At 42.4% G+C, this 11106-nt stretch overlaps 1 protein-coding gene across 1 annotated transcript in view; it reads right to left on the bottom strand.

The window, feature by feature from the left end:
• Positions 1–409: 409 nt before the first annotated feature.
• The window catches only part of LOC106806407 (cleavage stimulation factor subunit 1-like), a gene marked incomplete at its 5' end in the record, with an annotated part of 16498 nt that continues 5801 nt past the window's right edge, over positions 410–11106 (bottom strand). Inside the window, 5 exon segments of the mRNA XM_014808331.1 lie at positions 410–1455; positions 2172–2252; positions 2791–2935; positions 3395–3550; positions 3924–4003. Of these exon segments, the coding sequence (XP_014663817.1) occupies positions 1343–1455; positions 2172–2252; positions 2791–2935; positions 3395–3550; positions 3924–4003 (575 nt within the window).

Genomic DNA, 11106 nt, shown 5'->3' with positions numbered 1-11106 from the left:
TGCAATAGATCTATTATTATTATTTATTATTAGATCTACAATAGATATATTATTATTCACTAATAGATCTACAATAGATCTATTATTATTCACTAATAGATCTATTATTATTCACTAATAGATCTACAATAGATCTATTATTATTATTTATTATTAGATCTACAATAGATATATTATTATTCACTAATAGATCTACAATAGATCTATTATTATTCACTAATAGATCTACAATAGATCTATTATTATTCACTAATAGATCTACAATAGATATATTATTATCCACTTCTGATAATATCAATGCAAAGTGATCCATGTTATATAGTATTGGGATTGCGAGTAGGCATGTGCTTTCGAGTTATCGTTGATGGTTATATCTGATACTACAGATAAAAAAACAAAATATAGGAGCTTGTTGTAAATGACACTGAACTCGTATTACTTTTCTGTCGTGGTTGCCGAACATCATGATCCAAGGTAATGTAGTGCCTTCAATCCATATATACAGAGTGCGCTATAAAAACAATAGTCAGATCTTAGACAGACATTAGTCAGACAGGAATCTTATTCTGTTTAACCTTCAGACAACGATTCGACGTATATTCGACGATCAAACATAGGAAAGCAGTTTTGCGCAGTACAAACTACACAGTATAGTTTTTATTATCGGCCGAGTTGTTCATGACATTACATTAACATACAATCATTTAATCTTTGATAATCAATGATGCAAAGGTCAGAAATGCATTTTGTATGTAGACATGCATCGTAATCACTTTACTATCATTACCATTGGCAATTTAGTGTTATAACTTCCTGCACGTGTGTCCACACAGGTAGGCCTATATATCAGTCTTATCGCACTGATGCATATACTATTTATATGAGCAGGACATATACACAACAGAAATCAAGCATTGCCATTCTGATATTGTGTTAATGATCTCTTGCCTTAAAATAGCAAACGTCTTGATTATTGCCACGTGTGTAACTAAGGGATCGGTCACACAATATCATCTCATTAAATTCTAACTAATCTCAGACAGGAAGTTTTCCAACCAAAAAGAATATCGTGACCCTAGATACAAAGTTTCTGGCTAAGTAATCCAAAATGCCATAAGCACAGGTAATTATAAGGATAAACAGACGTAGAGTCATACCAGTAATAAATATATAAGGTGTGAAAAAAATTACCAAAAAAAAAACAATCAATCATGGAAATTTAATTTCATGCCCAAGACCTTTGAGATCCGGAGTTTGAGAGTGACTGCTGATATGACATGACTTCTTATTCCATTGGCGGATATCGCAAAAACGCTGACGTAAGAATGGTCGTCTTCCCTCGTCAGTCGGCCTGTGCTTTCTTGTACCAGAACCTAGCACGGAAGTCCTCACTGCAGGTAATGAACGCTGGTCCCGTGGGCGAGTGCACGATGGACCGTACCGCCGCATTGTGACCTATAACGACACCGATCCTCGTTCGTTACGCGGACCGACACTAGATGGCAGCACACTACAGTGACAGTATAGACCGTATATGCACCGAGTAATCGCGTCGAAGTTTAACAGACGTAACCTGCTACGCAATCTAATCAAATATCGCAAGAAACACGTGTCCTAAGCGCGACACTAACGGCGAACAATGCTAGACGAAGTCACATTGCGTGCGAATAACCAAACATCCGTGCGGCGTAATATGTTTCTATACACGCGCATAAAATCTATAAATGCGAGGGGATCTGGACGAGGTTTTAATGATGTGAACCTGCGACTGTCTTATTATAAACTATCATTGTTGCAAGCAAGCCATATAGTATAATATTATATATATATATATATATATATATATATATATATATATATATTATACTATAGTAATTAGTTTCCTATGTACGATCGGTAAATATTCCATTACGGTTATAATACAGCTGTAGTATGTAGTGTTCGATCATGACACCGACAGCGTTTCACACGGTGGCTCTTCCAAGGTCGTCTAGGGGTTACTGATGTCCGCTTATCTCCAACATGTCAACTCTCAACAAACGTGGTGAAATTATTAAAGTTAATATATCTTAATCTATGAATATCTTTATCGCCTAATATTAATTATTTTAATATAATTTAAATAATTAATTAAAATCTCTTTTCGTAGTAAAAAAAATGCAGACGCTCACCGAGAGATAGCAGCCTCTGTCTCTCTGCGTTCCTGCTGTTCCAGCAACACAAGCTTATTGTCTTCTCATCCGGAAAGAACACTGGAATAGGCAGGAGTTCGGTTTAGCGGTGGGCGAGTCAGCAGTGTCATACCGGTGCAACACAGATTGCCACGGCCACTAGATGAGTGGTGGGAAGAGACTTTGACTCCGGCCTTTATAGAGACATTTTCCTCAGCATGTACATCAGTTATTTATTATTCTGCCACACTTGTGACAGCATTACGATTGAGCTAAATCATAACTGATAGCATAGAATTTGTTTTATCGAGTAATACACTAAACACTTCCATCAAAGGAAAGAAGAATTATCGTTACAACCGATTCGAACGACAACTGTACTCGAAACTGGACGGCAAAATGAAGAGAGCATTCGTATGTTGTGAGGATGTATGAGGATTCGTTCATTATGACACGCGTAGCTCGTGCATAGTTTGACGAACACACATTTCATGACCCGAGCTGGACCTCACGTGACGCATACAGAAAACAGCATTCGCATGCTGCAAGAGGATGCATTCGTCGTCCATCGAACGCGCAGCACAGTTTACCGAACGCGCGTTTCATCGGCGGTCCTCACCGTAATCCTCTGTGTGGTTGAAGACTGCGGGCACGCGATGCGTCATCTTTCCCGTTGCTCCGGCGCCCGTGTACGCGATGAGACAGCGGCTCGTCGACAGTTCCCACAGCTTCACTAACGAGTCCTTGCCGGCCGAGAGTATGTACTGCGTGCGCAGAGACAAGAAGAGGGATTAGAAGACCGTAATGCGACGAGATTCCTGTTTTATAAGTCGAACCCCTATACGAGAGTCAATCGAGAGGGAAAGCGATATCATAGACACGTGACTGTTGCATAGAGGAGGGTGGTTTTACTTTATAAGTGTGACTCAAAGGAAATGTCAAAATCATCCTTTGTAGAGATGTGGCCATTCTATGAAGGTGGTTTAACATGGAAAAGACAAGTCTCCAACATAGACTGGACAGACAGGCGACTAACACAGGTTCAAAGGTACCTAGGAGTTTACCTTACCGTTTAGTGAAGTTGAAACATTTACATAACATAAAATTGATAACGTTATGATGATCTTAACAGACAGAAATGAAGACTAAAATCTAGAAATGCATGACATCTTACAATATTTGGCACTTCATACCTCTCATGCACTGACAGGAGCACCCCCTACCTTTCCATTGCGCGCAAACACCACAGAGCAGACTTCTGCACCGTCGTGGGCTTTCACAAAACTATTAATACTCTTGTTGGAGACAGCGTCCCAGAGTTTGATGTCGCCATCTTTTGAGCTGGTCACGTAAAGCTTTGCATCCGGACTATAACGAACCTGAGTAATGATAACGGCGATAATTAGCGAACGGTAATGAATGTGTGATGATTGTTGTCACAAACACGTCAACTTGGACCTCCCAGCTTCCCACCGTGTATTACAATTATGCATTGTTTCAGTTAGATGATAAAGCCACATGAAGGTATGATAAACATCACACACACACGAAGGCAATCTGACAAATCACGTAGAGATGAATCCAGATAATCTTAAAATCTATAAAAATAATAATTTATTAATTCCGTTAATCATTTGGGAAGAGGTTATACAGATTTCTGCCCATACTAATCAATTAATTAATCAATTAATGCGACCGATTAGTGTCACTATCTTACAGATACATATGTGATCGAACGCCGCAGCAACTTACTGCTGTGATGGGTGCCTTGTGTTGATGCTGGGGCACAGAACTTACATAGCAGGATGCCGTCTCTACGTCGTATAGTCTCACTGCAACACAACATTGTGAGACTTAACGACAAGTACTAATTAGTAATGACGTAAAGTACGTTAACGCGTAGCCGTTTCAAATTACACTTGAATTCATCTCATTGCCAACCAGAATGTCATAAATACAGGTCAAGCCTGTACGTAAAGGTCACATAAACAAAGTGTCCTTTCTAAGCAGGTATCCATTCCCTAAAAATAGTTTCATTGCAAGATTGCTACTCAAGGGAAAAGCCAACAATATCCTTCTATTTTAACTAATTTTTCTATTAGGAAACTATCTTTCTATATTAACTAATTCCAACAATATCCCTATATTCATAAACAGTTGTCCATTCTTCAGAAGTAACTGTTGCAACAGGTTTGACTGTACGACTGCACCGGTTGGTGGACGCTCTCTTTCTCTCTCTCGTCTCTCTCTTAATCTCTTCTTTTTCTCGCCCAACTAGTCTTCTGGGTTCTTCCTCTACACCTTCTTGCGATGGCAGTCCCTTTTCTCTCTGTTAACGCTTCTTTCTCTTCCCCTTTCGCTTCCCGCTAACATCTTTTCTCTCTGCTAACTCAGCTCATCTTCTCGTCTCTTCTCTCTCGTTCGTGCTCTCTCTGTCTCTCCTCTCGTCTCTCTGTCCTCTCTCTCTCTCTCTCTCTCTCTCTCGTTCTCTTGTCCCTCGCTCTCTTCCTGTCTCTGCCCATTCGTCTCTTGCTATCTATGCCGCCTTCTCTCTTCCTTTCTCTCGTGCCACCCTCTTTCTCTCTCCTCCTCTCTCTTCCTCTCTGCAGCTTTCTCTCTCTGCGCCTATATATAAATAAATTTAATAATAAATTAAAAAAAATAATCATGAATAAGACCATGTGAGGCATTTCTCGCTACTGCCATTGATATATTGTCTTGCCCTTCTTCTCTCTGGTATTACTTCCCTTGTACTTAAACTTTTCTAGCTGCAATCGCGCTGTGTTGATGCTATGCGATTTTGACTAGGCTTTTGAATCTCCCCGTGTTTGGTAATAGTACATTGGCCTTTTAAGATATTCCCGCATGACGGGGTACACCGCTGTATGTATATTGCTTTATGTATATGTAGTAGATTGCTAGTGATTATGTTGATTGATTAGATAATGCGATGGAATTCTGACGTCGCCACTAAAGCACCGTCCTAGATTGTTTTATTTAATTGCTCGTTAATGGCGGCGCACGACAATTGCAAATGGCGCTTGCACTCCCGTAAAATGTGAGTGAAGTTAGTTCATGAACTTTTGAGAACTCTCCTCGTAACCTCGTAAGTAATAGTGCTTGCAAACTCTAATAAGGTGACTATATCGAAGACGGAAATGGACCTCTAATGAACTCCGTGCGAATTGAAGTAGGAAGTCAGATTAATCCAGTTCGTATCGGTAATCGTATATTGTCGCCACGTTGTAATTTGTGGCATTGTCACCATGAATCACTTTCTGCACCACACGGCAAGGCATCTTGGACGTTTCAATAATAAATCGATGGTTACTAAATACAACTTGTGTCACGTACTGCTACTAGCCGGCTACCAGTAGCCTACCAGTACCCAGCAATTGCCAATATCTTATCTGTTTGATATAACTTCACTTCAAGACCGTCAAGTACACCGCTGCAAACACAATAGCCCGCACGCGAAATTTTTCGCCACAAACGGTATAACATAGGGGGGCGAAGAATTTAGCGCCTTCTGATTGGGTGCTGTCGAGTTTGCTTTGGCCCTTGACAAGAGAACGAAACGTCCATTTGAAACATGTTTGTTTGGGTTTATGACCGCTAGATGAAGTAAGTTTCTGATGTATTTTCCATGAAAAACGTATCTTTTCCTCAGTAATACTAACATATAATATCACTATAATTGCAATCTTTCTGGCAAATGTGTTTATATTTCATCTCGATCTTAATTTAGATGATGAGGTCTTGTGCTCGTCGTAATACTACATAATAACGCTACGTATACCGCACTCCGAATGCTTCGTCGGTGGCAGGAGGAAGGAGGCGAAGGGCTACGACAGCTACTACTAGAGTCTACGACGGTAATGAGTACCAGGGCTTACGAGCAAGTAGCTATAGAGCTATACGTACTGCGTGACATCGTTGACGTATGTACTAGTAGTCCCGTATTACTAGTCCGGTAAGTAGTCCGTAAGTAGTAGTGCCTAACGTAAGGCCTATAGTGTTTAACCCTGAGGTTCAGTGAAAACGTAAGATAATTCGGACCACGGCACGAACATAAACAGAAATTGGGCAGCTATAACTATAGAAGTATAAGTATAAGCCCTAGATCCTCAGCTCTCATTTAACTTAAGATTAAGATGAAAAATAACAGCATTTGCAGAAAGAATTGGGCAATTTATAGTAATATTATGTTATAATAATGAAGTAAAATATGTGTCTTTCATGAAAAATTCATACAGAAAACTTATACTTATCTAGGGCGGTGATAAACCAAAACAAACATTTCCAAAGGCGTTTGTTCTCTTTGTCGCTGAAGGTTTTCGTTCAGTCAAAGAAATCAAGTCCCGAAACGGCATGATATTTGGGCTTACTTCACTGCAAACCCATGTTGTTTTAAAGAAAACATAGCCTAAAAAACTACTGTTAACCTAACTTAACAGAAGTTCGGGGAAAGTTTTTTGGTAGATTAATTGGAATCTTTGGGCTAGAAGTCATGGAGGCTGACATCTTGCCAAATTCCAGCCAATCAGAAAGGCGACTAAATCGCATTCCTATGTTATACCGTTTGGGGAAAAAATTTCGCAGCCCGCACGCCATTGTGGCATGCACCAGATACACAGTAGGTTAGAGTACCTGAACCTACTGGTGTATCTGTGGCATGCACAATGGCGTTGCGGCCTATGTGTTTGCAGCGGTGTATTGCGACGGTGTTGAAGTGAAGTTATATCAAAGCATTAAGACTATTGCTGGTACTGGTAGCGCCTACTGGTAGGGCTAGTAGTAGTAGCTGACCAAGTTGTATTTATTAACCATCTTTTAATTATTGAAAACCGGCCAAGTGCCTGTGTTCTGCCCTGGGACAGGTGGCGAGGCATCTGGATTGAACGTTTCATCTCATAATAATTTTCATTGATTTGAGTACCTCCAGCATTTAATTCTGGGCTAATCTTATGTAATTTGATCCCTATATTTGAGCAATTTCCGCCACGTGGTCGGAAGCAATATTTTCAGTAAGCTTGGGGATGCGTCACATTTCCTCCAGTCTTCAATGGACTCCCCTTTATTTATAGTAATGCTACCCACGGGCCGTGGAGGGAGGTGCACGCTACGCACGTGGCTGAGCACTAGTGTTGGGAATAGTTTTTAGGATTCGTTAGGGTCAGGTTCTTAGGGTAGGGTTAGGATTAGGGTTTTTAGGGATTATGGGTTGTTTGGCATCATTATATCTGTCCCCAGGCACCAATAGATTAATTTTTTGTGGATTACAATGCTATATATCAGGCGCGGGCGACACATTATATATTTAGTGTGAAGGTTAGCGGTGGCGTGTTGAAGTGGAGGGTTAACCGTTAGGTAAACGTTTTGAACGGTCATCGTCACATTAATCACGTGACCTCCCTCCACGCCCGTGGGAATAGGCAACAACCCTTATTATACCATGCGTCTAAACAGAGGAATTGTTCCGACCGGCTTTGTGCATTGGAGGAGTAAAAATAGACCCCTGCCACGTCCCGGCATCGCCGCTATGCTATGACCGGTAGGCACGTGTACTTAACTATCATATGGAGCGAACATCATGCGAGCGAAAATGTTTATAAATTGTACTAGCTCATTATCGATGCTCCTTAGCCCCTTTAAAATCGGCTGTGAATTTTGAGTGCTATTGAAGGCGCGATTAGTCTAATTACTTAGCAAATTGCATGCAGCGGCTATGCCCGTGAAAGGAAACGTGCACACTTCTAATTTTATCCTCCAAAAATGGAAAAGTGGGCGATCTGTCTATTTTATGCGCTCAATCACAGGTCGGAGGCAATCTCTGTTTAGACGGCATGTTTTAATTTATACGTTGTGGGCTACGCGTACCGAACCGCGGTTGCCCTCAGCAAGGCTACTTGGAAACGTCTTAATAAAAAGAAATGTAAACACGAAATGTATTTACTACCAAAGTCTCTAATGTTTGCTTCTTCTCTACGCAATTTTGGCCTATTGTTGCCGATAAATTGCCCCGTAAGATGCCGTCAGAATGCTCATCTGCAAACAGCACACGTACACCGCACGGCGCCGAGGTCCGCCCTGTGCATAAAAGAACAACGATGAATAAGAGAAGCAGGTAGGGGCAAGCCGTGATCGCAAAATTCGCTCGACGCTAGTCGCTTCCAATTTCACACGACTAGCAGAAGAAAACACAACCAAACAAGCCTCGCATCTTCGGTATCTATCTCAGGTTTTCTCCCCAGGATGAAGATTCAAACGAGGGAGGGGGGGGGAAAACTAGGGGGTCCGGGGGGGAAGCGTTATTTTTACTGTACGCAATAATTAAAATGCGTAAAATCGTGCACCACACCAATAGACAGCATTTGGGGTTCTTGTATATATATAAGAATAGCCGAGTCGGTGTACAGTTAGTGGTTGGGTGTGGGACAGGTTGACTGTTTTGTAGCTTGTGTATTGTCTGCAGTGCTGCGTGGGCACAAGTAAAAATACACGCGCCGGTGTCCTGGTCGAATGGGAATTCTTGACAGATCGATTCCCAATCGCTGGCAAACAATTTTATTGTGGTGGGAATTTAATCGGGGCGTGAGTGTAATTTAAAACGGTGCTTGCGGCAATCGTAGGGAGAACCCTGCTATCTGTAGCTAAATATTACTTGTTGAATTATTACTCTGTCCCTTTTGTTGCTACTAGTTTTGCTGCCGCGCCATAGAGATATTCGTGAATCCTGGCAGGAAATGTTCTCGTCCGTGAAATGTAAAGAGGAACGTATTAATATCATCTTAAAATCCTAACGGCGCTAAACTTTCGATGATCTGTAGTAGTGTGTGTGTGTGTGTGTGTGGTGAACATCATGCCAGCGCGCATTATGCTGGCTTGGCGGCCTTGAAACGGAGGCTCCCGGCGGAGGCAGGCAGCAGCTCATCCCGGCATGCAATGCGCCCCATTACTCATCGTATTAAACAGACATCTCGCCTGCTTTACATTTTCACAGAGAGAACATTTCCTGCAGGAATTTCACGAGATCTATCTGGCGGGAGTAGGTAAGAATAAAAAAAAAAAAAGCAAAGAAACTGAGTTATAATATCGAACATAAGTTACATTTAGCTACAGATAGACACCGAGATGGAGGCTGTTTGATGTGTTTTCGTTCTTTAGTTGTGTGAAAGGAAGCGAGCGTCGAGCGAATTTTGGCGATACATCTTCGCTACCATGATTCTTTATAAATTATGTTTGTTTCTGTGCACAGGCGGGCGTGCGGTGTAGCTTGTGTGTTGGGCAGATGGAGCACTTGACCGGCATTTACGGGTAATTATCGGGCAGTAATAGGCATAAGAGTAGAGAAAATACTTGGTAGTAAATACATTTCGTGTTTATTTACGATTATTTTTTTTAATTTAGACGTTCCAAGTGCCCGAGTGTCGCCTAGCCTCCAGGCTACCGCATCCGGACATGCCTTCCACAGTGATCACGGCCGACTCACACCGTACAAGCATGAATGCGGACGGGGCGCTCTGGCCTGCTGATTGCGCGAACTAATACAATATACACTGGCTGCCGTCTATGCCTTTCATTCGTCTTCTCTCACTCTCTCATCTCTCCTCTTTCACACACGCACAGAGCTCTCTCTCTCTCTCTCGACGACACATGCACGCGCGCGCGTGCGCACGCCGCCTCTAGCTTCTCTCTCTCTCTCTCTCTCTCTTCTCTCTCGATCTCTCTCCTCTCTGTTCTGCTCTCTCTCTTGCACGCACAACACATACAGCTCGGCAATCAGGCAAGAGGCGTCCTGTGCGGGCAATCATGCGTGTAGTGTCGGCAAGATCACTGTGTGAGATGGAATGTTCGATGTGTAGCCCTAGGCGCCTCTTTGTTCGGCCGCGGTCCGCGCGTAGCCAATGGACTTATTTATAATCTCTATTCAAGGAGCGGCGCATTATATATAGATGTAAACAAGTCTTTTTTTTCTCTTCCCACTACACAGTCATCCGCGTGCATTAGTGTGGCTTATTTTAAAGTTGTGTTGTAAAGTGTTGGCTCGAGGACCTTGTCGCTGGAGAATAGACAACATTCCTAATTATTAGCTCATCATACTGACCAATAGGTCAGATGCCAGCTTGTAGACTCGGTGCATGATGGACGTATCAGTGTGTGCCGTGCGTTCGTCCAAAGTTTGTTGAAAAGGTTTATCGGCCTCGCTTTAAATGATATTATTTCTAAGCGGCGGTCTGATATTAGCCCTAGTAGCACACTGTAATGACGGGTGATGCCATCTTTGATTATTGATGAACTTGGCACGCGCCATCTGCGCGGCAAACTGCTTTTGCTATTAGAGCTCCTTTCCAACCCGCCCCTCCCCCTACTTCCCCCTACACCACCACTTACGCTGCCGCGCTCGACCGCATATCGCATGATTAACATGTTAATATTGAGAAGTCATGAAGTTACACAGCTGTAATCTTTATACTGTAGCTACCAGTAGGTAGCAAAGGTAGATCATAGATTTTAGATCTGTATTAGTAAGTATCCTAGATAGATGCTCTGAATCGCGAACGCGGTGGCAAGGAGGGCGGGCACTAGACGTAACGCGGCCATGATCCCGAGGCGCTAGCCGAGGATTGACACTTTGTGTCTTCCAATCACAGTCCACGCCGCCCTTTATGATCAAAATTTGTGAGTACAATATCATTCGGACACGGAATCGCCGATCTCAGGAACTAGGGCATTCTGCTAGGCTAGAACGGTTTCATACGATAGAGTTTGGCCCAAATACGAATATAACACGCTGTTTTGCGCACAGTGCTAAGTTCTTTTCTTTCATTTTCGCATATCTGTAGGCACGATAAGCCCCGCCTTATTTGTTGATTGGCATGAATGGGGCGTCAACGACGTGAGCTGACTCCTGTACCTACTGGCAAGGCCCGTT

Source organism: Priapulus caudatus, unplaced genomic scaffold (assembly GCF_000485595.1).
Source record: "Priapulus caudatus unplaced genomic scaffold, Priapulus_caudatus-5.0.1 Scaffold158, whole genome shotgun sequence".
NCBI lineage: Eukaryota > Metazoa > Priapulida > Priapulimorpha > Priapulimorphida > Priapulidae > Priapulus > Priapulus caudatus.
This window is presented reverse-complemented; position numbering and strand designations above follow the sequence as displayed.